This window comes from Vidua macroura, chromosome 23, assembly GCF_024509145.1.
Source record: "Vidua macroura isolate BioBank_ID:100142 chromosome 23, ASM2450914v1, whole genome shotgun sequence".
Taxonomy (NCBI): domain Eukaryota; kingdom Metazoa; phylum Chordata; class Aves; order Passeriformes; family Viduidae; genus Vidua; species Vidua macroura.
Genome location: NC_071593.1, coordinates 6,452,145 through 6,479,545, shown reverse-complemented (window position 1 = coordinate 6,479,545; position 27,401 = coordinate 6,452,145). Strand labels below are relative to the sequence as shown.

At 49.8% G+C, this 27,401-nt stretch overlaps 1 protein-coding gene across 5 annotated transcripts; it reads right to left on the bottom strand.

The window, feature by feature from the left end:
* Positions 1 to 1,959: 1,959 nt before the first annotated feature.
* On the bottom strand, positions 1,960 to 19,400 carry TMEM240 (transmembrane protein 240). Of its 5 annotated transcripts, none has more exons than XM_053997692.1 (5): positions 19,263 to 19,400; positions 18,278 to 18,567; positions 17,901 to 18,007; positions 6,894 to 7,102; positions 1,960 to 2,351 (listed from the first exon to the last, which is right to left on the bottom strand). In XM_053997692.1, the coding sequence occupies exons 2-5, from the start codon at positions 18,332 to 18,334 to the stop codon at positions 2,203 to 2,205; spliced, it is 522 nt and encodes a 173-aa protein (XP_053853667.1). In that variant the 5' UTR covers positions 18,335 to 18,567; positions 19,263 to 19,400; the 3' UTR covers positions 1,960 to 2,202. The 5 variants fall into 5 exon arrangements, with proteins under 5 accessions (XP_053853667.1, XP_053853668.1, XP_053853669.1 ...); XM_053997693.1 differs by having other exon boundaries at positions 19,267 to 19,400; XM_053997694.1 differs by having other exon boundaries at positions 17,901 to 18,042; positions 19,263 to 19,399.
* Positions 19,401 to 27,401: the final 8,001 nt, after the last annotated feature.

The following is a 27,401-nucleotide window of genomic DNA, read 5'->3' as shown; positions in this document are numbered from 1 at the left end:
TTGTCCTTATCCCAATGGAAATTTCTCCCCTCCAAAATGCTGTTGATAAATTGTTGATAAATTGTTGATACCACAGACCCTGCTCTTCCCTGCCAGGAGGCTGCTCAAGGAAAAGTCATTCCTTAGATCCTAAGGAATTTTGGACATCACAGCCAGGAATGACAGACAGACAAAATATGGACCAGGCAATTATTGAGGTCCAGAAAGAACCTGGGGCTCCAAGACAAGAGGCACTAGGGAATAGCAAAAGTGGGAATGGCAGAAAAATGGGAATATTTTGGGGCTTGTAATTAACTGGACTGGGCACAGGAAATGAACAAAACAACCCCAAGACACAGGAACTGGAGCAGGGAGGGAGGAGCAGGAGTTGTGGTGTCCTTTTCCCTGCCATCAAACAGCAGGAGGCTGCTGAGAGTGCCAAGGCATCCATGAAAAAAAAAAAAAGGAGATTTTTCTGGCAATGCTCAGCATCCTGCAGTTCTGGGTGTTTTCCCCATTTCTGCACCAACCCACTGGATACAAAATGATGAGTGGAGGGGCAGGGGTGAGGGTTCAGGGCTCTCAGGCTCCTGGGCATGGCATTTTTATCCCTATATCCTTTATCCCTGCTAACAAATCCTCTCTCCCCTGCCCAGCCAGGACCAGGACAGGCACCAGACACCCCTTGGCCCTACGGCTCCTCCAGGCCCCTCTGCTGGCCCTAAAGGAGGTTTTGGGGGTTTTGGGACACTGCTTTTTGCTTTTTGATCCCATCCACACCTCAAAACCCACGCCAGGAGCAGCAGGTGCAAAACCACTCTGGAGCATCCTCGCAGTGTGACTCAGCCCTGGGGACATTTGGGATGTCTGGGCAGGAGTTTGGGCTTTGGTCTCCCCGTGTCCCTCAAGCCCAGCCCCACAAGGAAGGGGGTGCTGGGTGTGCAGCAGGGGTGAGGCTGCTCAGGGCCCCCTCTGTGCTGCACTTTGGGGTTTTGGGGTGTTTTAAAAGGCTCACCCTGCTCAGGGCTCTCTCTATGCTGGTCTCTGGCGTCTTTGGGGTTTTGGGATGTTTTAAACAGGCTCACCCTGCTCAGGGCTCCCTCTGTGCTGCTCTCTGGGGTTTTGGGGTGTTTTAAACAGGCTCACCCTGCTCAGGGCTCTCTCTATGCTGGTCTCTGGCGTCTTTGGGGTTTTGGGATGTTTTAACCAGGCTCACCCTGCTCAGGGCTCCCTCTGTGCTGCACTTTGGGATTTTGGGGTGTTTTAACCAGGTTCACCCTGCAGGAAGAGGCTGCTCAGGGTTCCCTCTGTGCTGCACTCTGGGTTTTTGGGGTTTTGGGGTGTTTTATCCAGGCTCACCCTGCAGGAAGAGGGGCAGAGCAGCTCCTTTCCTCCCAGGCAAGGGTTGGGGGGTGTTGGTGAGTGACATCTGACACATCCCACCCTCCTCTGGCGAAGGACAGCAGCCCTGCCACCCCCAGAGGTGCCACCACAGGTGCCACCACAGGTGCCACCCCAGCAGCAGCAGCAGCAGCCCTGGCTCTGCGGGTTGCTTAAGGCAGGTTTCAGTGGACAGCAATGCAAACAGCAAACCCCGGACACAATCCCAGCCCTTCCTTCCCCCACAGCAACTCCCCAGGACGTGAACCAAAGCAAAAAAAAAAAAGAAACCCAGCCAGGGGCCGCTGTGCCTTGCCCCCATGCAAACCTGAGAGCGGGCAGGCCCGTGCAGGCAGGGGCAGAGCAGGGCACGCCCCAGGCAGAGGAGCAGAGAACCTCGGGGGGGCTGGAGCTCCTGGAGGAGACACTCTGCATCTTCTCGCTGCTGTCCCACCTCCATCCAACATTCCCAGCAGGATGTGCAGGACAGCCAGGAAAATGGGGAGGGGAGGGGGGGTTGAAAGTAGAATGCAAATCTCTTTTCTCTCTCTCTTTTTTTTTTTTGTTCGTCTGCTTTTTTTTTTTTTTTTTTTTTTTTTTTTACATATTTACACGAGTCTGACAATAAAATGTGGAACACAGTGCAAAGCCTTGGCTGCAGAGCATCCAGGACTGGCTTTAGTTGTGCATCGTGGCGTGTCCACCCGTGGACACCCGGGATGGATCCCGAAAATCCGTGTCCTCAGCTGGCTCGGGAGCGATCCAGAGGCTGTTCCCCAGGAGGAAGAGGAGTCCTGTGTGTGTTTTAAAAGCTGGCTGCAGTCCCTGGAGGCTGGGGGTCCCTCAGAGGTGCCGGGGGCTGGGGTGCCCGTTGTGGTACAGCTTCTGTTTGATGTGCACCATGTTCCCGGTGGCCTCCTCGTACTGCCGGTGGTGACGCTTCCTCAGCTCCTTCAAGTTACAAAATTTCGGGATCCAGGACCAGGAGTTGTCTGGAAGGCAGGGAGGACAGGGAAGGTGAGGGCGTGCAGGGACGCCACCCCTGAGGTCCCTCCTGGGCTGGGCAGGGACGGGAGCGGAGCTCGCCCTTCTCCTCCCTGTGCCACCACCCCCAGTGGGAAATGGATTTGGAGAGAATTCCCAAAGCTTGGGAATTGTTCACCTCACGCCTTGACTAGAGGAGCTTTACAAAATCAGTTCATGGAGGTTAATTATTAATACATTCATGCACGAATATATCGATATATCAATATAGCAATATATCAATATATCAATGTATCAATACATCAATATATCAATACATCAATATATCAATACATCAATATATCAATACATCAACACGTCAATATATCAATATATCAATATATCATTATATTAATTATTAATAAATTAATACACTAATATATCAATATATCAATACATCACTATATCAATATATCAATATATCAATATATCAATGTATCACTATATCAATACATCAATATATCAATATATCAATACATTAATATATCAATACATCACTATATCAATATATCAATACATCAATATATCAATATATCAATACATCAATATATCAATATATTAATTATTAATACATTAATACACGAATATATCAATATATCAATGTATCAATATATCAATACATCAATATATCACTATATCAATATATCAATACATTAATATATCAATACCTCACTATATCAATATATCAATATATTAACATATTGACATATTGACATATAGATAATAATTACCAATTGAAAATTGCTAATTTATGCATATCGATTTACAAATGCAAATATTTATATACATTAATTATTATAGTGACAGTGTTAGTACCTCACATACCTCACTGTGCACAACAAGCAATAAACAAAACCACCAAAGGTTTTTTTTTCCCGTTCAAAAAAAAAATAAAAAATATGAAATAATGACTAAAAATACTAAATTAATTACTAAAAATAAAAAATACTAAATCATTGCTAAATATAAAATAGTAAATTAATGACTAAAAATAAAAAATAATAAATAATTACTAAAAATAATAAGTAATTAGTAGAAATAAAATACCCAATTAATGATTAAAAATAAAAAACTACTAAATAATTGCTAAAAATAAAATACTAAATTAATGACTAAAAATTAAAAAAAAATACTAAATAATGGCTAAAAATAAAATAGGAAATTAATGACTAAAAATTAAAAAAAAATACTAAATAATGGCTAAAAATAGAATTGTAAATTAATGACTAAAAATAAAATACTAAATAATGGCTAAAAATAAAATAGGAAATTAATGACTAAAAATAAAAAAACCTACTAAATAATAGCTAAAAATAAAATAGTAAATTAATGACTAAAAATAAAAAAAACCCTAAATAATAGCTAAAAATAAACCACTAAATTAATTACTAAAAATTAAAAAAATACTACATAATGGCTAAAAATAAAATAGTAAATTAATGACTAAAAATAAAAAAAACTAAATAATAGCTAAAAATAAAATAGTAAATTAATGACTAAAAATAAAAAAACCCCTAAATAATAGCTAAAAATAAACCACTAAATTAATTACTAAAAATTAAAAAAATACTACATAATGGCTAAAAATAAAATAGTAAATTAATTACCAAAAAATAAAAAAAATACTAAATAATGGCTAAAAATATAATACTACATTAATTACTAAAAATAAAAAAATACTAAATAATAGCTAAAAATAAAATACAAACTTAATTACTAAAAATAAAAAATACTAAATAATGGCTAAAAATAAAATAGTAAATTAATGACTAAAAATAAAAAAAAAACCCTAAATAATAGCTAAAAATAAAACACTAAATTAATTACTAAAAATAAAAAAGATACTACATAATGGCTAAAAATAAAATAGTAAATTAATTACCAAAAAATAAAAAAAATACTAAATAATGGCTAAAAATATAATACTACATTAATTACTAAAAATAAAAAAATACTAAATAATAGCTAAAAATAAAATACGAACTTAAATACGAAATAATGGCTAAAAATAAAATACCAAATTAACAACTAAAAATAGAAGCCTCCCTCCCGCCGGGGTGCTGATCCCAGCACAAGGAGAGCTCCTGGGCTCTGATCCCTGATGCAAATCAGGAGCCACAGCCCCAAAATTCCCTCTCAGGAGCTGAAAAATCGGGAAAATCTCCCAGGAAAATCAGCAGCAGCGCAGCCCCGGGAGAATCCTGGCTCAGAACCTGCTGACGGAGCCCGCTGGGCATTTGGGAAGAGTGATGGGAAATGAATCTGATTTTTAATCTGAGTTTTTAGAAGGGGAGTCCACGTCCCTAATTAGAATTTCTTCTGGGCCTGCAGATAAATCTTTCTGCTGCTCGCTTCTCCTTCCCCCGAGCTGGGATTGAGCAGCACCACCAGGCAAGGGCTGCAGAGTGGGGATTTGTGGGCACCTTTTGAGGGAATTTCCAGTCATTCTCTAATTGAATGCATCCCCCTGTCTTTTCTTTCCTCCTCCCAATAGGAAAATCCGCGGGCTGAGGGAGGAGAATGGGGCAGAGGGAGCCTCTGAAGGATCTGCTGCTCCTTCTCGGGGTGATAATTCGGGATTTCGACTGCTCCAAACCTGGCCTGACCTTTTCCCCCCACGGGGCTGATGGCACAGCTGGACAAAAACCTCTCCACATCTGCTCAGGGGTGAGGGGTGGAAAGGGATGGAAAAGGAAATATGGAAATATGGAAAAGGAAATATGGAAATATGGAAATGGAAATATGGAAAAGGAAATATGGAAATATGGAAATGGAACAGGAAATATGGGAAATGGAAATATGGAAAAGGAAATATGGAAATGGAAATATGGAAATATGGAAATAGAAAAGGAAAGATGGAAATGGAAAAGGAAATATGGAAAAGGAAATATAGAAATGGAAATATGGAAATGGAAAAGGAAATATGGAAAGGGAAATATAGAAATGGAAATATGGAAATATGGGAATGGAAAAGAAAATATGGAAATGGAAATATGGAAATATGGAAATGGAAAAGAAAATATGGAAATGGAAATATGGAAATGGAAAAGGAAATATGGAAATGGAAAAGAAAATATGGAAATGGAAATATGGAAATGGAAATAAGGAACTGGAAATAATGGGGTGTCAGCTGGCACCCCACAGGTGTCTGTCACTGTCACTGCAGTGTCACAGCTTTACACAACCAGCACCAGGCTGCTCTCTCTGCAGCTGGGGAAAAAATAAAAATCCAGATTTTCCTGGGGGGGTTTGGTGCAGCCTGAAGATGTTCTGCCCACAGAATTCCCACACCGACGTTCCTGCTCGGGTCACGGAATCCTGGGACACCCCAGGCTGGGAGCATCCAGAGCAAGGGGGATACAGAGGGCTGGAAAATCCCCGATTTGTGCCAGATCCAGGTGGAATAAAGCAGCAGCTTGGCCTTTTCCAGCTGCCCCAGGCTCCAGGGAGAGGGCAGGTGTGGAAGAGGTTTTACATTGAATTCTGCGAGCCAGAGAGAAGTTTGGGAAGAGGATCCATGTTCACCCCTGAAGGAATTCTCTACCGAGGTCACTGACATAAAAACCAAGAAATAAAGAAGGATAAAGAAGAGAAAGCTGCAGCTGCCTGTTGCAATGAGCCCTTGGTTTGTGTTCCCTGGCCAATGAGTGAACTTGGGAGCTTTGTAAGAATGTTTTGTGAGACTGTGTGTGCAAAATAAAAACGGAGTGTGCTGCTTTGTATTGTCTCTGTCTCAGCTACGACAGGCAGGGGCTGAGAGAGGAGGAGGAGGAGGAAGGGGAGGAAGAAGAGGAGGAGATGAGAAGAAAGAGGAGGAAGAGGAGAAGATGAGAAGAAAGAAAAGGAGAAAAAGGAGAAGATGAGGAGGAGGAGGAGAAAGATGAGGAGGAGGAAGATGAGAAGATGAGAAGAAAGAGGAGAAGATGAGGAGGAAGAAGAAGAGGAAGATGAGGAGGAGGAGGAGAAGATAAGAAGAAAGAGGAGGAGGAAGAGGAGAAGATGAGGAGGAAGAAGAGGAAGAAGAGAATATGAGGAGGAAGAGGAGGAGGAAGATGAGGATGAGAAGGAGGAAGAGGAAGAGGAGAAGATGAGGAGGAAGAAGAGGAGGAAGAGGAGAAGATGAGAAGAAAGAGGAGGAAGAGGAGAAGATGAGGAGGAAGAAGAGGAGGAAGAGGAGAAGATGAGAAGAAAGAGGAGAAGATGAGGAGGAAGAGGACAAGGAAGATGAGGAGGAAGAGGGGAATATGAGAAGAAAGAAAAGGAGGAAGATGAGAAGATGAGGAGATGAGGAGATGAGGAGGAAGAGGAGAAGATGGGAAGAAGAGGAGGAAGAGGAGAAGATGAGAAGATGAGAAGAAAGGAGAAGATGAGGAGGAAGAGGACAAGGAAGATGGGAAGAAAGAGGAGAAGATGAGGAGGAAGAGGAGAAGATGAGGAGGAAGAGGACAAGGAAGATGAGAAGAAAGAGGAGGAGGAAGAGGAGGAGCATGAGGAGGAGGAGCAGCACTCACCATAGCGCCGGCTGGTCCGCCAGGCGCGCACGGCGTAGTGCAGCACCCCGTCCATCCACACCAGGAACCAGCTGATGCAGAAGCCCAGCAGCAGCCCCAGCATCAGGTCGATCTCCTGCTTGGTGACGTTGTCAGTCACAAAGTAATTCTCCGAGGAGTCCACCACCGACTGGTCCCCGTCGTAGGGGATGACATAGTGCACGTGGTGCCTGGAAACGGGGCAGAAACGGGGAAAAAGTCAGTGCAGGTTCTTGTGTCAGGGTCAGCTTATCGGGACCCCAGCAGTGTGAAATCCTTTTCCCAGCCCGTGCAGCCAAAGGAGCCTGGAACGCGTCCGATTGCGTTTCCAAGGCTGTTTATTTTCCCTTATCTCTAACGTTCTCTCTCTGCCCTGCTGAGGTCCATCCTGAAAGGAGGCCGTGGCCATCTGCCCCGAGCCCTGGGTGGCTCCCACCTTCTACACTCAAAACGACGTGTCTGTGTTCACAATAACGTGCCAATGTCTGTCATTGATGTTGGACAGTGTGTCTCTGCCTTAAACCAACAGAAAAGTGTCACCAGCACAGCAGGACATGGAGGAGAAGAAGAAGGAGAAGAAGGCCAGGACACACCCAAATTCCTCCACCTTGACCCCCCGAATTATATTCTAAAAAACCCCAAATTTCTACTTTTCCACCCTGTGTTAGTTCAAATATCACACTGCTCAAACCCTTGTGGCTTGTAATTCCTCACACAAAGTTGGCAGCTTTTTCCACGGGCTAAAATGGAAGCCACAGGTGTTTTTGACTTCGTGCCAGGGTCTCTGAGCCCCTGCCAGGGTCTGGAGCCAGCCAGGGCAGCCAGGGGGATGTGCTGGGCTCTGACATTCTTCTTTTTCCTTTCCTGCCCATCCCTCCCTGTCGGAAATCAGGCGACCCCTGAGTGGGAAGAAATGCTGAGGTCTGCTCCAGGTCAGGAGGCTGAAGGATCTGTTTAATTAAAGCCATATTATATTGCATTAATTTTCTATTTAAAGAGCGACTGTCTCTGCTGGATCGGTCCGAGTCTCACAGACAGGACAGGACCCTGACTGGGTGCAGACTTAGGATTTATTTTCTGTTTGTATCATACAAAAAGCAAGAGACACCAGGAAATAACAACAAATCCAGATCAGAGACCAGCTGGCAGCTCATGCAAAGCCTTTTCCTGCATATTCTTTGAACCAACAGCGTAAAAGAAAAGGTGTAAAATCATTATACTCTAATAAGAAAAGGACCCACGTGTGTTTAACATTAACAAAAGGACTTCTGTGAACCTCAAACAATACACAATAATTCATTCTTTAAGATTGAAACTTCTATCTTTGCAAAGCATATATGCAGGACTTTTCACATCTTGAGCTATCAATAAGTTCTTGTTCTTTCTTGTTCCATATGATAAATATCAATGTATTCACTTGGTTCTGAACTTCCTGGCTTCCCATGAGAAGGTTTTGAGATTTCCCAGCCTTTCTTAGCTTTGGGGCCTTTTTCTAAAGTCTTTTACTTTTTTTATAATCCTACAGCTACCCTATTCTACATATTTACTTCTTACTCCCCTCTCTAACTCAAACTGTGTCTCTGCTGAGATCCCGAGCCACAGCTGGATCCCGCTGGTCCCTGACCCCAACCAATTCCACCAGAATCACCAGCAATCACTGCAGGGGAACAATCTCCACACCACATTCCGTGGGGAACAGAAAGGAGCAGAGGGAAAGGTTTGTTTTCTCTTCTCCCGAGGGGCAGAACGATGTCTGTGTGCCCAGAGAAGGTGAGGGGCACATCTCCCACCGTCGCCAGCAGCAGAAGGGCTGGCCTGGCTTTTCTGTGCTGCTGCCAGCGGAGAGGAAAGCATGGAAAGGGAGGGAAAGCACAAAAATCTCTGAGCCCAGGCCTTTTATCCTCCCTCAAATTAAAAAAAAAAAAAACAAAACCAAAAGAAACCAAAAAAAACCAAAAAAAAAAAACCCCAAAAAACAACAAAAAAACCCAAACAAAACAAACAAACAAACAACAACAAAAAAAAAACCACAAAAAAACCCCAAAAACAACAACAAAAAACCCAACCAAACAAAAAAGACCCAAAACCAAAATCAAACCAAAACAAAAACAACAACAAACAAACAAACAAAAATCAACAAAAAAAAAATCCCCAAACTGTCCTGGGTTGGCTATATGATCTATCTTATTTTATTTTGAAATATGATGTATTGTATTTTGACAATTTTTCTCCCAAAATTACCTGAAGCTGTAATTGGGAGATTCACCCCCAATATGCAAATTGACCAAACTTATAAAAATATAAAAACCTGCGACTTGTTGTCCATTTTTTTGGGGGGGTTTATTCTGCCCTAAATGTACCTGAAGGCCCTTCAATAAATATAAAAAACCCATGCTTTTATTCTCTTAATTTTGCCTGGTTTTAGGTAGTGCAAAAAGGCATCAGTGTCCCTCCCTCATCAGAGTTTAGAGAATTTGCAAGGGAGGAATTATATTATATTATATTATATTATATTATATTATATTATATTATATTATATTATATTATATATTATATTATAATTATATTATATTATATTATTATAATATGTATAATAGTTATAATTTGTGACATACATTTAGAATTAAATTTTAAAAAAAAAACCAAACCAACCAAAAAAAAACCCAACCCAAAAACAAGCAAGCAAGCAAGAAATAAATGTGAAAGCCTCAAGCCATATTTCATCCTAAACTCAGAGTCTAAATCCTTTAAAGTATGGGGTGATGATACAACTCCTCAGCAGAATTCCGGGCTGGGCTGAAGAACAGGCTCCAAAACCACCTCAGGTGGGCACTGCTGGCACTGTCCCTGCCCAGGTGGGCACTGGAGCTGCTGTCCCTGCCCAGGTGGGCACTGTCCCTGCCCAGGTGAGTACTGCTGGCACTGTCCCTGCCCAGGTGGGCACTGATGGAGCTGTCCCTGCCCAGGTGGGCACTGTCCCTGCCCAGGTGGGCACTGCTGGCACTGTCCCTGCCCAGGTGGGCACTGATGGAGCTGTCCCTGCCCAGGTGGGCACTGTCCCTGCCCAGGTGGGCACTGGTGGAGCTGTCCCTGCCCAGGTGGGCACTGGTGGAGCTGTCCCTGCCCAGGTGGGCACTGGTGGAGCTGTCCCTGTCCCAGGTCAGCACTGGTGGAGCTGTCCCTGCCCAGTGGGCACTGTCCCTGCCCAGGTGAGTACTGCTGGCACTGTCCCTGCCCAGGTGAGTACTGCTGGCACTGTCCCTGCCCAGGTGAGCACTGGAGCTGATGTCCCTGCCCAGGTGGGCACTGCTGGCACTGTCCCTGCCCAGGTGAGCACTGGAGCTGATGTCCCTGCCCAGGTGAGCACTGGTGGCACTGTCCCTGCCCAGTGGGCACTGGTGGAGCTGTCCCTGCCCAGGTGGGCACTGCTGGCACTGTCCCTGCCCAGGTGAGCACTGGAGCTGATGTCCCTGCCCAGGTGGGCACTGGTGGCACTGTCCCTGCCCAGTGGGCACTGTCCCTGTCGCAGGTGGGCACTGCTGGCACTGTCCCTGCCCAGGTGAGCACTGGTGGCACTGTCCCTGCCCAGGTGGGCACTGATGGAGCTGCTGTCCCTGCCCAGGTGGGCACTGCTGGCACTGTCCCTGCCCAGGTGGGCACTGGAGCTGCTGTCCCTGCCCAGGTGGGCACTGCTGGCACTGTCCCTGCCCAGGTGGGCACTGTCCCTGTCCCAGGTGGGCACTGATGGAGCTGTCCCTGCCCAGGTGGGCACTGGAGCTGCTGTCCCTGCCCAGGTGGGCACTGCTGGCACTGCCGTGACCGCACACCCACCCAGGTGATGCCCACCCCCACGCGCCCTCCACCAGCACAGTCCTGGCACCACCAGTGCCCGCAGTTCAGGCAGCGGGGCTGTGCCAGCGCTGCCCAGTGTCCCCAGCACCCCGGGCCCGTGTCCCTGTCCCTCCCCAGGCACGGCCCCGCTCCCGCGGGCGGAGCGGAGCGAGGCAATCGCCGAGGCCTCTGAATATTCATGAGGTGCAGGTTGCTCGATAATGACGCCTGAGAAACGTCCAAATATTGACACAAACAAAGCTCCGCTCGAAGGAACCCTCTGAAAACAGCCCTAATGGGGGCCACCTGCACCAGCTCCGGCGGAGCCGGGCACGGCGCTGGCACGGGGCTGGCACCGGCTCCGGGCTGGCAAGCAGCCCCTCCACCCGGGGAAAGGGAAGGGACACGAGGTGCCAGCTCTGGTGGCAGCAGGGGCTGAGGGCAGCCCTGCCCCTGGTTTGGAACAGGGATTTTCCCTCTGCTGGCGCTGGGAAATCGGGGGGCAGAGGCTGCACACATGTCCCACTGTCCCCAAAATCCTGCACACATGTCCCACTGTCCCCAAATCTCTGCACGCATGTCCCACTGTCCCCAAATCTCTGCACACATGTCCCACTGTCCCCAAATCCCTGCACGCGTGTCCCACTGTCCCCAAATCCCTGCACATATCTCCCACTGACCCCAAACCCCTGCACACATGTCCCACTGTCCCCAAATTTCTGCACACATGTCCCAGTGTCCCCAAAATCCTGCACACATGTCCCAGTGTCCCCAAATCACTGCACACATGTCCCACTGTCCCCAAACCCCTGCACACATGTCCCAGTGTCCCATTGTCCCCAAATCCCCGTGAGAGAGGTGCCACATGTGGCCCTCACCAGCCAAACCCAGGTTCTGCCCGTGATTATTTACAAGAAAAGGACGAACCAAATAATTCCCGAGGGCCAAACCCTGGGCAGCTCCAGCCAGGTTCACCCTGTGCCCGAGATGTGCCCACGTTTAGGGGATCCCAAAATATCCCGAGCTGTGCCCACCCTTAGGGGATCCCAAAACATCCCGAGCTGTGCCCACCTTTAGGATATCCCAAAACATCCCGAGCTGTGCCCACCTTTAGGATATCCCAAAACATCCCGAGCTGTGCCCATCCTCAGGGGATCCCAGAACACCCTGAGCTGTGCCCTTTTGGGATCCCTTAGGGGATCCCAAAATATCCCCCGAGTTGTGCCCACCCTTAGGGGATCCCAAAACATCCCGAGCTGTGCCCACCTTTAGGATATCCCAAAATATCCCGAGCTGTGCCCACCCTCAGGGGATCCCAAAACACCCCGAGCTGTGCCCACCCTGGCTGTGCTGGAGCTTCCACAGAAATTCCAGGGACAGAAATTCCAGGGACAGAAATTCACGCACAGCCGGGCCAGGAGCTCCCGCTCTGCTGCCACCCGGCCCAGGTGACAGACGGACAGACAGACAGCCAGACCAAGGTCTGTGTGTCTGCGCACGTGTCCCCGTGCCGGGCTGTGGCACGGGGGGAGAAGCTGCCGCGCTCCTCTCGGCTGTCCCCAGCGCTATTGTCCCCTGCGGTGACCTTGTGTGAGCGCCGCTGCTGCAGCCACAGCGCGGCTCGGGAAAGCCACGGGGTGTTTGAGACACGCGCGGGGACAGCGACAGCGACGGGGACGGGGACAGCGACAGGGACGGGGACAGCGACGGGGACAGCGATGGGGACAGCGACGGGGACGGGGACAGCGATGGGGAGGGGGACAGGGATGGGGATAGGAATGGGGACAGCGACAGGGACAGCGATGGGGACAGCGACAGGGACGGGGACAGCAATGGGGACAGCGATGGGGAGGGGGACAGGGATGGGGATAAGGATGGGGACAGCGACAGGGACAGCGATGGGGACAGCGACAGGGACGGGGACAGCAATGGGGACAGCGATGGGGAGGGGGACAGGGATGGGGATAAGGATGGGGACAGCGACAGGGACGGGGACAGTGATAGGGACAGCGATGGGGACAGTGACAGGGATGGGCACGGGGGACAGCGACGGGGGACAGCAACAGGAATAAGGATGGGGACGGGGACGGGGATGGGGACGGGGATGGGGGACACCGACAGTGACAGGGATATGGACAGCGACAGGGCCAGGGATGGGGGACAAGGATGGGGACGGCGACAGGGATGGGGACAGGGAGGCGCCAATGCTCCGGCTCAGCCCGGCTCCCTCCCGGGCAGGTGACAGTGGCAGCCACGTCACATCTCCCGGGCTCACGCTGCAGCTGCCACATCGTGGCCGGCCCGAGCCCTTCCCCGTGGCCAGCTGCAGCGGGATTTGGGGCAGCTGGGCTCGTGCAGCCCCCAGGCGGGGCTGGGGCGAGGCAGAGCCGCCCTGTCCCCAGCCCTGCCCGACCTTGCGGCCGTTCTCAGCTTCCCGAGCAGCCCCGGGCTCGCAGGGCCGGTCCCAGCAGGGCCAGGCACAGCAGGGTGGTGGCACCACCGAGAGCATCTCCCTGCTCCTGGTCCTGCTGGGAACACGGCACTGGCACAGCTGCCAGGAGCCCGGGGAAGGGCTGGTGGTCGCCAGCACCGGGCGAGAACATCCACAGAGGGTCTGGGCACGGAGGGGTCTCCAGAGTGGCTGGGAAAGGAGCAAACAGAGGAGAAACGTCCCTCGTGTCCCTCCGGCCAGCAGTGGCACCCTCCCCAGTGATCCCAGCATCAGGGCAGGGCCATGGCCAGCAGCCTCCTGACATTGCTGTGCCCAGCCCGGGGCATGGCAGCGTCCCCAGGCTCTCCTCTCAGGACTCCCCTTCCTCTCCTTTTAGGACCTCTCAGCTCCCTTCCCTCCCGGGCAGAGCCCGGGGAGAGCAGCGCTGGAGCATCCCTGGGGCAGCAGAGCCGTCCCCGGGCCGGCCGGGCTCTGCTGCAGGCTGCTGGCACCCGGGGGACACTCCTGACACTGCTCCCGGCCCTTCCCGGCCCTGCTCCTGCGAGGGAAGGACTCAGCCAAGGTCACCCAGAAGGTCAGCGGCAAGGAGGAAACCCAGCGGAGCTCGGGAGGGCCCGTTCTCTCCAGAGCAGCCACCTGGGAGCCCCCGGGGCTGTTTTGGTGGCTCCTCGCTCTGTCCGGGTGTCATCTGCTCCCTCCAGCTCACCCTGCCTTCCCCCACGGACGCCCTTTGGTGCTTTTGCTGTGCATGACATCACCCAGCTCCGGATCTGCTCCCTTGCGCGGGGACCCTTTGCTGCCCGGGGCGGAGGGGTGGGTCAGTCCCGGCCAGCCCTGCCCTCGCCGGGGACAGCCCAGCCCAGGCAGGGAGGGAGAGCGGGCTGAGAGCCGGGCACGGGGCTCCGGACAGCCTGGATGCCTCCAGGGCATGGAGAGTGCCGGCAGGCACATCCCTGCAGGAGGCAGGGAGCGTGGCTGTCACCCCGGCTGTCACCCCCGGCTGTCACCCCTGGCTGAGGCAGATGTGACAGAGGAGCTGTCCCTGTCCCTGCCAGGCTCACCCCAGCTGCCAGCCCTGGCTCTGTGCTCAGGTTCTCCCTCCAGCCCAGCCCAGCTCCCTTTCTCCAGCAGAGTTTTCCCAGCTCTGGGTGCTCTCCCGTGGCCTGGGGGTGCTGGCGGCTCTGCCCTCCTCCCTCTGCTGCTCTGGAGCGGGGAAAACCCCGGCCCAGGCCGATGGTGACACCTCCCCTGCACAGGGGAGGACATTTGTCACCTTCCGAGCCCAGGGGAACGTCCAGCTCGGCCACCAGAGCAGGGACACTCCACAGCAAAGGCTCACTCAGACTGCAAACAGAGGCTCAGGTCCACCTAAAAAATTGCAAATATGTGCCAGGGCAGCCTGAGCAGCTGCAGGCAGCCCCAGCTCCCCACAGCCCAGGGCTCCAGGCCCTGCAGCCTGCACAGCACAGGTGTCACAGCTCCCTCTTGGCTCTCACAGCTCCCATCTGACTTCAAAAGCACCTCCCGGGCCCTCTCAGCTCAGCAAATCACTCCTGGCATGAAATGACAACAAACAGCCCCAGCCCCAGGGCCCCTGAGCCACGGGGAAGGGTGAAGGTGGGGCTGAGCCCCCAGCAGCACCTGGACATGGGGCTGCTTTCCTTCCCCACTGTCTTGGTCCTTCCCAGCCACTACAAACACACCGAATGCTTAAAAACACGGCAAAAACGATGCCCAGCACTCCTTGTACCCGTCCTGGGACCTGCCTGCCGGGCCAGAGTCCCTCAGAGGGGAGAAGAGGGCAAGGCACAGCCCTGCCCACCAGGACAGAGCCCAGCACAGCCTCCCTGAGCCTCAGGAGCTCTCTGAGGGGCAGCTGAGCCCTGCTGGCCCTGCCCCAGCGCGACTCCAGTGGCCCCAGAGCCCCCAGAACGTGGGCACAGCCTGGGCACAGCTGCTGCTGCTGCCTGCCAGCCTCCCCAGGGACCAACAGCGGGTCCAGCTGGAGCTGGACGTGGGGACAGGGAGCTGTCACTGTGCTCAGGTTCTCCCTCCAGAGAAACTGGAGCTGGGAACACTGGGAACACTGGGAACTCCTCCAGTGCCAGGGGAGTGGGGATCCAGGCTGAGGAGGCGCCAGGACAGCCCGGCAGGGCTCAGCTCCCCTTCCCAAGCAGAGGCAGCAGAGCTTTCCCAGCTGTGGGTGCTCCCCCACAGGCCTGGGGGGTGCTGCCACATCCCCTGGCACAGCTGGCACACGGAGCCAGCCCTCCCTGCCCACAGCCAGCACCTCTGGGGCAGCTCCAGCCCCTCAAGCCCAGAGCAGATTCCAGCTCCTCCTGGAGAGCCCATCCAGGGCCAGGCGCTCACACCCAGCCTGGGTGCTTGGACAATTCCACCCAAACTGGGTCCTCTCTAATGCCCTGAGGAAGGAGACAACCAGGAGAGGAGAGGAGAGGAGAGGAGAGGAGGGAAAACATTTCTGAATGAATTATTGGGTCTGCCTGACACTGCGACCCAGGCCGGGGCAGGAGGGAGATCATTAATTGCAGCAGCTCAGCCCGCTGCACATCAATCTTCGTTCATCCCAGTTCCTCCTTCCCTTCCACTTCTGCAACATTTCCTGATTTTCCCCACTCCTCGCTGCACCACGCTGAGCTGCAGCCAGCTCCCTCCTCCGAGGACTCCCTCTGCTTGTTGGCAAATTAAGTTCTTCATCAGTGCTGACAAGAGGCTCCAGGACACAGCCCTGCCTGGGGGAGCAGCTCCTGCCCCAGGGCCGGGCTCAGGGCTCCTGGGCAGCTCACAGAGGGGACAGGGCACGTCCAGCCTGGGCTCCAAACGCTGCCACGGGGGCAGCAGGTCAGGGCACAGCTCAGCACGGGTGGCACAGCACGGGGAGGGCTTGGGAATCTCCTGGTCAGGGAGGAGCAGCTCGGAGCCAACGCTCAGAGGCTCCTGAGCTGCTTCTGTTGGCAAGAGCCACTGCTCCCACACACCTGAGGCAAGGGATAAACTTTGCTTTTTTTGCCTCCTCTCACGTCCAAGCTCGGCAGTTTGGAAGGGTTTTTTGCGCACTTTCGAGGAAACGACCCGGTGGTGTTTGTGGAGAGTGCCAAGGCCAATTTATCTGCCTCAAGAGCATCTCTGCAGGCACAGAGGCAGAGCAGAGAGGGGTGCCCCTGCCACCCCCCCAGCCTTGGGCACAGGGGACACTCAGCCAAGCCACCAGTGAGACCTGACACTCCTCAGCCACTCCCGACATTACAGCCCACGACCAGCAGCCCGTTTTCACCAGCACTGAAGCAAGCTGCGACGAGTAAAAAGGAAAACTGGTGGAAGAAGCAGAGGAAAACTCTCAAACCAGCGAAAAACATCAAGGAAAAAGCTCAGAAAAAGCAAATCCTTGCCAGAGCCGAGTGGAAGACAGTGTGGAAGTTTTTTTCCCACAGCCTCTCAAAGGGGGAGATGCCCCAGGAGCTGAGGGTGCTGCCACCTCCCCCAGGCCTGGCTGCTCCTGGCCCTGGAGGTGCTGCTGGTGCCTCCTCTGCTGCTCTGTCCCAGGAGGCTGAGCAGGAGCCGTGGGGAGGAAGGCAAAGCATTTTCTCTTCCCCAAGCCAAGCTCATCCCAGCTCCCGCTCCAGCCACACCGGGGGGAGGTGACACCTGGGAGACAGGACACAGCTGGCTCCAGAGGCAGCTCCAGGAGGAGGAAAGCTCAAACCCAAAGGCTGCATGTGGCAAGGGAGGGCTCTCCCAGCGTGTCCTTTAGCTGGCACAGCCTCACGCTGCTTTCCTCCCCCACAGGCGAGAAACTCTCCCGCAGGCAGTGAGTAACCAGGCACAGGAGGGGAGCCAGGCCTCCGGGAGAGCAGCACGAGGAGCACCAGCAGCAGTCCCACAGAGAAAGGTGAAATCCACCTCGCCAGAGCCCAGCCCTGGGCCTGAACGGATTCCAGAGCAGGCAGAGCCCAGTTTCAAGCTGAGCACTTCAGGGATAACGCACGAGAGCGATGTTGTTTGGCAGGATGAAGCGTTGCCAGGAGGCACGGAGGGAGGCAGGTATTTGTCCAGGCATAAACTTGTGCACAGCAGAGGCACCACTCCTGCCACAGCGTCCAGCCCGACGCCCCTGGCCCGCCCAAAAGCTCAGCCCAGCCTCCTCAGTGTGCTGTGTCCAGGAGGAAAAGCCACAGGGAATTAAAATCTGATGGAAGATTGATCGCAAAGCCTCCGAGCGACTCTGTCCTAGGCAGCCACGTTCCAGCCTGGACAGGGATCCTCTCATTTCTCCAAGCCCCATTCCATTTATGAGCCACACAAGCACCACCAACTGCAACACCCAGACCACAAACAGGCTGGGGAAACACCACGGCCCAACCGACAACAAAAGGCAAATCGACAAACATTTAAATCAAAGTTACTCACTCTCCCAGGGCTCCCAATGCCTGCACACAAAGGAAAATGCACTTCCAAGCCCACAGAAAACTCTTCCTCCAGAAAAAAAAGCCAACCCCCACCACCCCTCCTCTCACCCTGTTCATGCAGGAGCTGCTGAGGAAGGTGAGACACAGCCAGAATGCAAAAATGGTAGCCCAGCTCCCAGGCAGCAGCTCCCTGTCCCTGGTCACCTCCTCCCCGGGGAGCCAGGGGGGGAAGGAAGGGGCTGGGGGCAGGGCAGGGGAGACGCTCTGCAGGTAACTCACCTTCCACAGTTGCAGTGACAAACTCGGTCCTCCCCTCTGAGATGCGGTAGGATGTAATTGTGAAATCTGTCCAACAACGCATTCATGTCCATCAAGCAAGCTATTGCCTGTAAGAGCCCACAACCAAGGCATCTGGTCAACTCTGGATGGTGGAATAAAACATTGACTCCAGTTTGATTGCCAGACACTGAAGCAGTCATCAAGAAAAGAATCTTTGCTGCTCGCCGGGGCACACACACACACGCACACACACACACAGAGGTGCACAGGCTGAGGGACAGTGCGGGGGGAAGGTGGAAGGGAGGCGGGGGTGCGGGGAGAGGCGGGGGGGGGGGGGGGGACCATGGAGGGGAGGGAGATAAGCAAAAATCTCTTACCATAACGATAGAGGCGCCCAGGATCATGAAAATCATGGTGTTTGCATTCATGGACATCAAGAGGGAATGGCCAGCGGTCGGGTCCGTGCGCCCCCAGCCCGCGGAGGGCGAGCGGCGGCCGCGCTATTCCGCAGAGCCGAGCGCGGGGCGCATCGCGCTCGCTGCCCGCACGCTGCGGTGCGGCGGGGGGCGGCGGGGCGGCGGGGCGCCCCCCGCGCACACACACGCACTCCCCCGTGCCGGGGATGCCGCGGGCTCCCGCGCCCTGCCCGCTTTATATTTTTATTATTCTAGGACGAATGTGACAGGTAAAAAAAAAAAAAAAAAAAAAAAAAAAAAAAAAAAAAAAAAAAAAAAAAATTAAAAAAATTTAAAATAAATAATTAAAAAAATATTAAAAAATATAAAAAAATTAAAAATTAAAAATTAATAATAATTCCACCCCCGCCGCTGGCCCCGGGCTCCCCCCGGCCGCGGTGGCGGCGGGTGCGCGGCTCCGGGAGCGGGCACACGCCGGTGCAAGCACAGCCTTCATGCAGCAACTGGGAAGCGAGGCAGCCAAACCCGGGGTGGGGGGGAGAGGCTGGGGGAGGAGGAGGCAGGCTGCAAAAAAAATCACCCACTCCGGGGGAGCCTCATCGCATCCTCTCCGCCGACCCTCCCCAAAATCATCCCCGCTGCCGAGCGCTGCCAAATAAAAATCGGAAAAAAAAATAAAAATAAAATGCCCCAGCCCCCAAATCACCGCGCCCACCCTCTCCCCCCCCCCCCCCAAAAAAAAAAAAAAAAATCAGCCCCACAAATGCTCCCGGCTCGGGGCTGCGCTGTCCCCGCCGGCAGCCCCCGGCCCAGCCCCTCCCGGGCGCCGCCGGCCGGCCCCGCTCGGGGGAGGGATGCGGGATGCAGGGGAGGGATGCGGGATGCAGCGAGGGGGAAGATGCGCCCAGGCAGCGCCGGCCGCCCCCTCCCCACCCCGGGCATTTACCTACGTGGGGGAGGCGCTGCTCCGGGAGCGGCTCATGGCGAGCGGCGGCTCCAGCTCTGCGGGCCGGCCCTGCGGGGCTCCCCCCGCCCCGCAGCCGCACGCCGAGCCCCGGCAGCGGCGCTTGGCCGCGTTTCCAGTGCCACACGCCATCCTCACCCCGCCCTTCCTCCGAACCGGGGTCGGCCCCGGCCCCTCGCGGCCCCGCCGGGCCCCCCCCTCCCGCTCTCCCTCCGCCCGGGGGTGCGGGCGCGGCCGGGGGTGCGAGCCCCGCGCTCCGCCGCGCCCCCGCGCATCCCTCGGCGCCTCCTCCGCCGGCTCTGCCCGCACGGACCGCGGGGACCTTGCGGGGGTCCCGGCCCCGCACCCCGAGGGCTCCCGAGGGAGGCAGCGGAGCCGCCCGGAGCGGGGAGCAAATCCCACCCCGGCTGCAAATCCTCCCCGGCTGGGCCCCCCGGGAAAGGCCGGGGTGATGCAGAGAGACCCCCGGCAGTGTTGTGACACAAAGAACTCTGTCCCGCCTCTGTCCCTAAGGCCGAGGAAAGAAGGGTCGTGCTTCGCTCTCCACGGCTTTGTTCCACCGTGCTGGCGGTCAGTCCAACTCAGGCCACGTTTAGGAGCTGCTGGGAAAATGGAAAGGAAAGGAAAAGAAAAGCAGCGACCAGCCGGTAACTTTTTGCTTGTTTGGTTGTTGCTCCTTTTACAGCAAACGGGGCGAGGTGGAGGAACGGAAGCGATCGCAGCCACCACGTGGGAAATGCGTGGCGGCCGAGCTTGATGTCCCGCAGTGCCTTCCCCTCCCATCCTCAGCCTTCCTCACGGTGAGCTTCTCCTTGCTAGAACCCAGGTGTTCCTTTTTTTTTTTTGGGCTTCCCACGGTGACCAAAGCAGATTTTGCTGGTGCTGGGTTTTGCATTTTTTGCAAATTTGTTTCCCTCCTGCTCCTCAGGCCACAATCAGCCTTCTTATGTAACGACTGGTGTTACATAAACTCCATTCTTCAAGGAACAGTCATTAACCTACTACTGGGTATTGAAAATACCAAAATACTGTCACGCAATTAAAATCACTAAATGGTGTCCTCAAATTAGAGCACAGATTGCATTGCAGATTTTTTTTTTAATTTTTTTTTTTTTTTTAATGAAACCACACACATGAAACATTTCACAAGCCAGGCTCTTCATGCAAAGGAGCAGCAGGGCTGGGAAGGCACCTCTTGATTTATCCTGCCCAGCCCTCTGCCCTGAGCTACTTCCTCTTCTTCCTGAGCTCAGAAGTGGATTCTGCCATGGAAATGCAGAGCTCAGAGAGGATACAGCTGGTTACTCTGCCAGCTGTGGAGAACAAAAGCGTTTCTAAAGTCACAGCTGAATAAAACCACATGAGGGAACAGTTTGAAGACAAGTCTCAGGGAATTTTGTGGAACTGAAGTTTTCCCAGCCCTCCTACAAATCAGGCTGGGTCAGTCTCAGCTGGGCTCGAGGCACTGGAGAGAGATTTTGTCATTGGCTTGGGTAAAGCCGTTTCCTTCCCTGTGCTTCTGGAGCAAAAGTCCCCCAAAAATCCCTGTTGTGGTCAGTCCTGGCTGCTGAGAGATCCCAAAAATCCCTGTCCTGATCAATCCTGGCTGCTGAGAGATCCCAAACTTCCCTGTCCTGATCAATCCTGGCTGCTGAGAGATCCCAAAAATCCCTGTCCTGATCAGTCCTGGCTGCAGGGGATCCCAAACTTCCCTGTCCTGATCAATCCTGGCTGCAGGGGATCCCAAACATCCCTGTCCTGATCAATCCTGGCTGCAGGGGATCCCAAACATCCCTGACAGGTGATAAACTCCAGGTGATAAACTCCAGGTGTGCCACTGTCACACCTGGCGTGAGCCAGGGGACATTCACACCTGAGCAAAGACTCTCTAATGGGCGAGCTGCCTCCACAGCGGCTTTGTTAAACTCCTTCCCAACCACAATGGCTTTGTTAAACTCCTTCCCAACCACAATGGCTTTGTTAAACTCGTTCCTAATTAAGAATTAGCTGCTCCCTTTGGAAAGCAGCACCGCCACCCTGCCCGTGGCTCCTGCTCAGCCCCAAGCTGTCACCACCACCCTCACCCAGAGCGGTGCACAGGCCAGGTCACAGGACCTCAGTGGCATTTGGCCGGTCCCTAGCCAAGATTATCTCCCCCCCTGTAAATATTCAGCCCGCGGTGGGAGTTTGTACAAACCTCACCCACAGGAGCCGACTCCTCTGCGCTCCTCTGAAGCACGGCCTCAGCTCAGTTCTGCGGTGCTCACACAAGTCAGGGTTCAACCCCAAGCAGAGCAAGCATTTCTTTTCCTTTTGGATTGTTTCCATGCCCTCCCTGGACTCCACTCATTGTTTTTTTATTCCCATTTTCCCCCTGTCACCAGATGACACAAGAAAAAACGACGCACCACAGCTTTGGTCACGATGAAGAGATTAATTTATTTTCTCTGACTCCGATCTTTTATAGTTCTCAAAAGGTGCCAGTGGGTTGGAGGGTGAACGTGCCACCTCTCCAACGCCACTGGACAAACTACCTGTACATCAAATTTCTCCGCCTCTGTGAAAGAATGCCAAACAATAGGTTGTTTACAGAAAGTTGTGTGGGAAAGTTCTCTACAGGAATGTAAACTCAGGCGGCTTTAGAAAACTCTTGATAATCAGGGCGACATCCCCCCAGTTCCGTGCCAGTACGAGTGCTTGTGTTTGTCTTTCTCCTAAGACACAACACAGCTGAGAAATGGAAGCTGAAGCTGGATACTCAGCAACAGATTCACTGGGGAAATTTGGGATCGTCGATCTTTGCACAGATGCAGCAACCCCAAAACCTCGGGAAGAAGCTCTTTGCCACTGTGAAAAATGCATATTTTATGATTTGCTTTACACAAAGATTACAATGAATATTATATGTGTAATGTTAGAAAGTTGTGCTGTGTCAATTCTCTTAAGTGGTGTGTTAAATATATCTTTAGGTTATAACACAATGTTAAAATGGAAACTCTACAATGTAAGATACTTTTTAACCAGCTCAAGAAAGAGATGAGATAATCAAGAAACTTTTCACACAGAGATAACGGCGACAGGGCACATAAAGAGTTACAGCCTCCTTATCGGAAAAAAAAACATTCTTCCACCTTCTCTCTGTCTTTATAGAACCACCAGGATTAAGGGGAAGAAGTTGACAAAAACCAGAAAAGTTCTTAATTTGCAAGGGATTTATGCACCATGTATGAGATGTATGAATATGCAACAGGCTGAGGATTTTAAGGGTTTTTCCTTTGTTCACAAGGCGTGGTTTTGGCAGCTCAGTGCCCAAAAACACCCAGACGTTCGTAATTCTTTGCTTCTTATTGTCCTGTAATTGTGCTAACTCTAAATTTTTATTACTCTAATTGTATTACTATTTTTATAACCATTTTATGATTATTAAATTTTCAAAACTCTAAAAACAAGCGATTGGCGTTTTCCACACGCAGCAGCCCCAAAAACCTTGGGAAGAATTTCTTTGCCTGCACTCCTCGACAGGCAGAGAGCTTCAGGAACGAGACACCAGCAGTGAAGAGGGAGAAAATCACCAGAAGCCCCAGTTTTAGTTCCACGAACCCATCTGGAAGACGAGCTGGTGCTGCTGACAGGATGTTCTGAATGCTCTGAAGGTCCCTGAGAACCACGAGAAAAAACCACAAAACCGAGAGAGTCTCGTGTGAAAGAGACTCCGAGCTAGGAGCGAGCAGGGCTCTGCTGCTCTGTGCCCCAGGGATCTGCAGAGGGATGGAAACCCCAAGAAGTCCTTGGCAAAAATGTGCTCACAGATAAAAAAACCAAGAAAAAACGAAACCAAACCAAACGAAACAAAAAAAAAAAAAAAACCCCCCCCCCAAAAAAAAAACAAACCAAAAAAACCCAAAAAAACCCCAAAGAAACCAAAAAACCCAACCAACCAAAAAAAAAAACAAAACAAAAAAAAAACAAAAAAAACCAAAACAAAAGCAAAAAACCAAACCAAACCAAAACAAAAACAAACAAAAAACCCAAACAACAAAAACCCCAAAAACAAACAAACAAAAAAACCCCACCAAAAACCACAAATAACCCCCCCCAAAAAAAAAAAACCAAAACAAAACAAAAACACCCACAAAACCAACTAACCAAACAATCAAACAGAAAAAAAACACCACCAAACAAAAAAACCCAAACAAAACAAAACCCCTAAACAACAAAAAAAAAAAAAAAAAAAAAAAAAAAAAAAATCCTGTTTAATCCATCCAGCCTTTCATAGAAATTAAAAAAAGCCAGAGGATTGCTGACAAAACACAGTCAGTGTTTGGAAAGGAGGAATCTGGATTTTAAAGGCACCTCTGCCCACCCTGTGGGAGCTGGGGAATATCCCAGATGGCTGCAAACTCTCCCTGCCAGCAGAAATTCTCGTTCCTCACACTCCGTGAACCCTTCCCTGCTTTTCTCCACTAAAGAGGGAAGAGGCAACTCCAGACCTCGAAAATAAATTTCTCAGCACTGATTCTCCACCAGTCTCCAGCACACAAACATTTATATCCCACTCTGCTCTTAAAGGAAAACCCCACTCTTTGTCCTGTTTCCTTTAAATTAAATGTCTCTCTTGAAATTTCTTTTGACACAGAAAATATCTTTGACCTTGTGTTTAGCCAGTTTTACACCTCCACATAAATATCTTTGTGTGTATAAATATCTCAAAGGCAAGAACCTCATAAAATTCTATATAAACTGAGCTTCACTGGGGATTTCAATGCCAGTGAAGCACATGGAGAAAAAAATATTATTTAATTTAGAAAAATTATTTAAAATAATTTAAAAATTATTATTAATATTTAGAAAAAATATTTCTATAAATCATATTTTTTTCAGTCATCTGCAAGTTAAATGAGAAGTGTGATGTCAAGATTTCTAGTTAATCCATAGAAAGGACTCTGCTGTAAATCCCAATATGCACAAAAAACCACAGGTTAAACCATCCTGTGTGGGGTTTTTTCTGGTTTTCTATGAAACAACAGCCAAGAACTCTGGGTAGGATGAAGTAAGTTGAAAGTACAAACCATTTCCAAAGAATTTGCAAAACATTTTCACCTCACCCCAGAGCAGCTTCCGCGCTGGGGAAGGAAAACTCCGCTCCAAACACTCAGCACTGGGGCTTGCTTGGGATGTCTTTTTAAAGGGATCCACCAAAGCAGCTCCTACAGAACTATCTCCTTTTCCTCGGGCTGGAAAATATCCCCATGGAAACAGAGATGAACAGATGAACAGACGAATGAGGAGGAGCAGGAATCCTTCAACTACACAACCTCCAGGAATAAAATGGGGCAGGAGCAGGAAAAGAAACTCTGCAAACCTCATCACAACCGCTGCTCCAACCCCTCATCCCCTGCAGAATTCCTGCTTGAAGGGTTTTTAACAGCCCCCAAAAAAACCCCGATGTAGGAACTGCCCCCTGTTGATGGAGTAACCAAGTCACCCTTTGTCTCCTTAAAAAAAAGGACAAAAGCCCAGGAGTTTCTCTCCTCAATTTGGGTAAAAGACACCTCACAGGACCTTGGGGACTTCACCTCAAACTCAAGGACACCCAACTGGGCAGGAGCCAGAAAGTCCCACCTGAGCAACTCCCGAGAAAAAGAAGAGAACAAAAGAAGTAAATCGCTTTTGTGAAGTGTTTTAGCAGGAGCAGGAACCTCTTGCCCTGGCTCGGTTTTTCTTTGTAAAGAGCTTTGTTATTTTGCCTTTTATTCAAACTTTTCTGTTTCCAACACTGTCACAGGAGCCACCCTGCTACTTTTTTGCCACCGGGGGTAGCTGAGCTATCTTGAGTGTAATACTTATTTCTGAGATAAGTTTTTATTATCTCTGAGAGCTTATGAGACCTGGCTCGAAGAGAGCAAGCATTACCCCAGCACAGGTAATTCCGGGTTTTTAAAGATTCCCAGAGCCAAGGATGATGCAGCGACCTGTTGCCCTGATTTTTAAAAGTGTTAAGTTTCCTTTTATCGTTCCTTTGAAAGTTTTAAAGCTCTTTTAAAAGTTTTAGATACCTTCGGATGTTCACATATTTCTCCTGCAGTTCTCACACGCTGTTCATGTAAACAACGATTGTTTTGCATTCTCCATTGTGGGAGGAGAGAATTGATGGATGTTGGTTTGACCAGTGTGGTTGGAGAGGTGGCAGTTTCACCCTCCCATCCACTGTCACTTTTAGAATTCTATATTCTGCGAGGTGTGAAAAATGCACATTTTATGACTGGCTTTTCACAAATGTTACAATGAACATTGTATGTGTAATGTTGGAAAGTTACGCTGCATTAATTCTCTTAAGTGGTGTGTTAAATGTATTTTTAACTTATAACACAATGTTAAAATAGAAACTATGCTATGTAAGATACTTTTTAACCAGCTCAAGAAAGAGATGAGATAATCAAGAAATTCTTTGCACAGAGATGGCAGTGACGGGGCCCATAAAAAGTTACAGCCTCCTTATCAGAAAAACCATTCTTCCACCTTCTCTCTGGCTTTATAGAACCACCTAAATTAAAGAGAAGAAGTTGACAAAAACCAAAAAAAATCTTAATTTGCAAGGGGTTTATGCATAAAGTATGAGATGTAGGAATATGCAACAGGCTGTGGATTTTAAGGTGATTCCTTTGTTCACCAGGGATGCTTGGCGTGGCTTAAGTGCCCGAGAGCATCCGGAATTTTTGCTTTTTATTGGCTTGTAATTGTCCTAACTCTAAATTTTTATCACTCTAATTGTGTTACTATTTTTATAACCATTTTATTATTATTAAACTTTAAATTTTTATACATCTAATTGCATTACTGTTTTTTATAACCATTTTATGATGGAAAGGAGTAAGATAATCACGAAAGAGATAACAGCGACAGGAAATCTGAAGAGTTACAGCCTCCTTATCAGAAAAAACATTCTTCCACCTTGTCTCTGTCTTTATAGAACCACCAAAATTAAAGAGAAGAAGTTGACAAAAACAAAAAAAAAATTAATTTGCAAGGGATTTATGCATAAAGTATGAGATGTATGAATATGCAACAGGCTGTTGCTTTTAAGGTGATTCCTTTGTTCACCAGGGATGCTTGGCGTGGCTTAAGTGCCCGAGAGCATCCGGAATTTTTGCTTTTTATTGGCTTGTAATTGTCCTAACTCTAAATTTTTATTACTCTAATTGTGTTACTATTTTTATAACCATTTTATTATTATTAAACTTTAAATTTTTATACATCTAATTGCATTACTGTTTTTATAACCATTTTATGATAATTAAACTTTTTTAAAAAAAATTTAAAAACCAAGTGATTGGGCGTTTTTCCCCACACGGGGTCAGAAAGAAAAATCAGTTTCTTTTTCTCTTTTGAACTTGCCGAGCCCCTGTGCACTCATTCCGTGCCCAGTGACGAGAGTGACCCACGGGGACAGGGACGGAGCTGAGTGTGACAGAGCAGAGCCCAGCCCAGCTCCCAGCAGGGCAGAGCTGAAAGGTTTCCCTGAGGGCTCCTCTCAAACCTCGTGTGAAAAATACTTATTTTATGACTGGCTCTTTGCAAATGTTAAATTGAATACTGTATGCACGATGGAGGTTATTTTGTAATACTGTGTTAATGCTTTTTAAGCAGTGTGCTAAATATGGTTTTAGGTTACAACAATGTTAAAATAGAAACTCTGCGATGTAAAATATTTTTTACTAGCTCAAGAAAAGGAGTAAGATAATCAAGAAAGAGATAACAGCGACAGGAAATCTGAAGAGTTACAGCCTCCTTATCAGAAAAAAAAAACATTCTTCCACTTTCTCTCTGTCTTTATAGAACCACCAAAATTAAAGAGAAGAAGTTGACAAAAACAAAAAAAAAATCTTAATTTGCAAGGGATTTATGCATAAAGTATGAGATGTAGGAATATGCAACAGGCTGTGGATTTTAAGGTGATTCCTTTGTTCACCAGGGATGCTTGGCGTGGCTTAAGGGCCCAAGAGCATCCGGAATTCTTTGCTTTTTATTGGCTTGTAATTGTCCTAATTTTAAATTTTTATTACTCTAATTGTGTTACTATTTTTATAACCATTTTATTATTATTAAACTTTAAATTTTTAT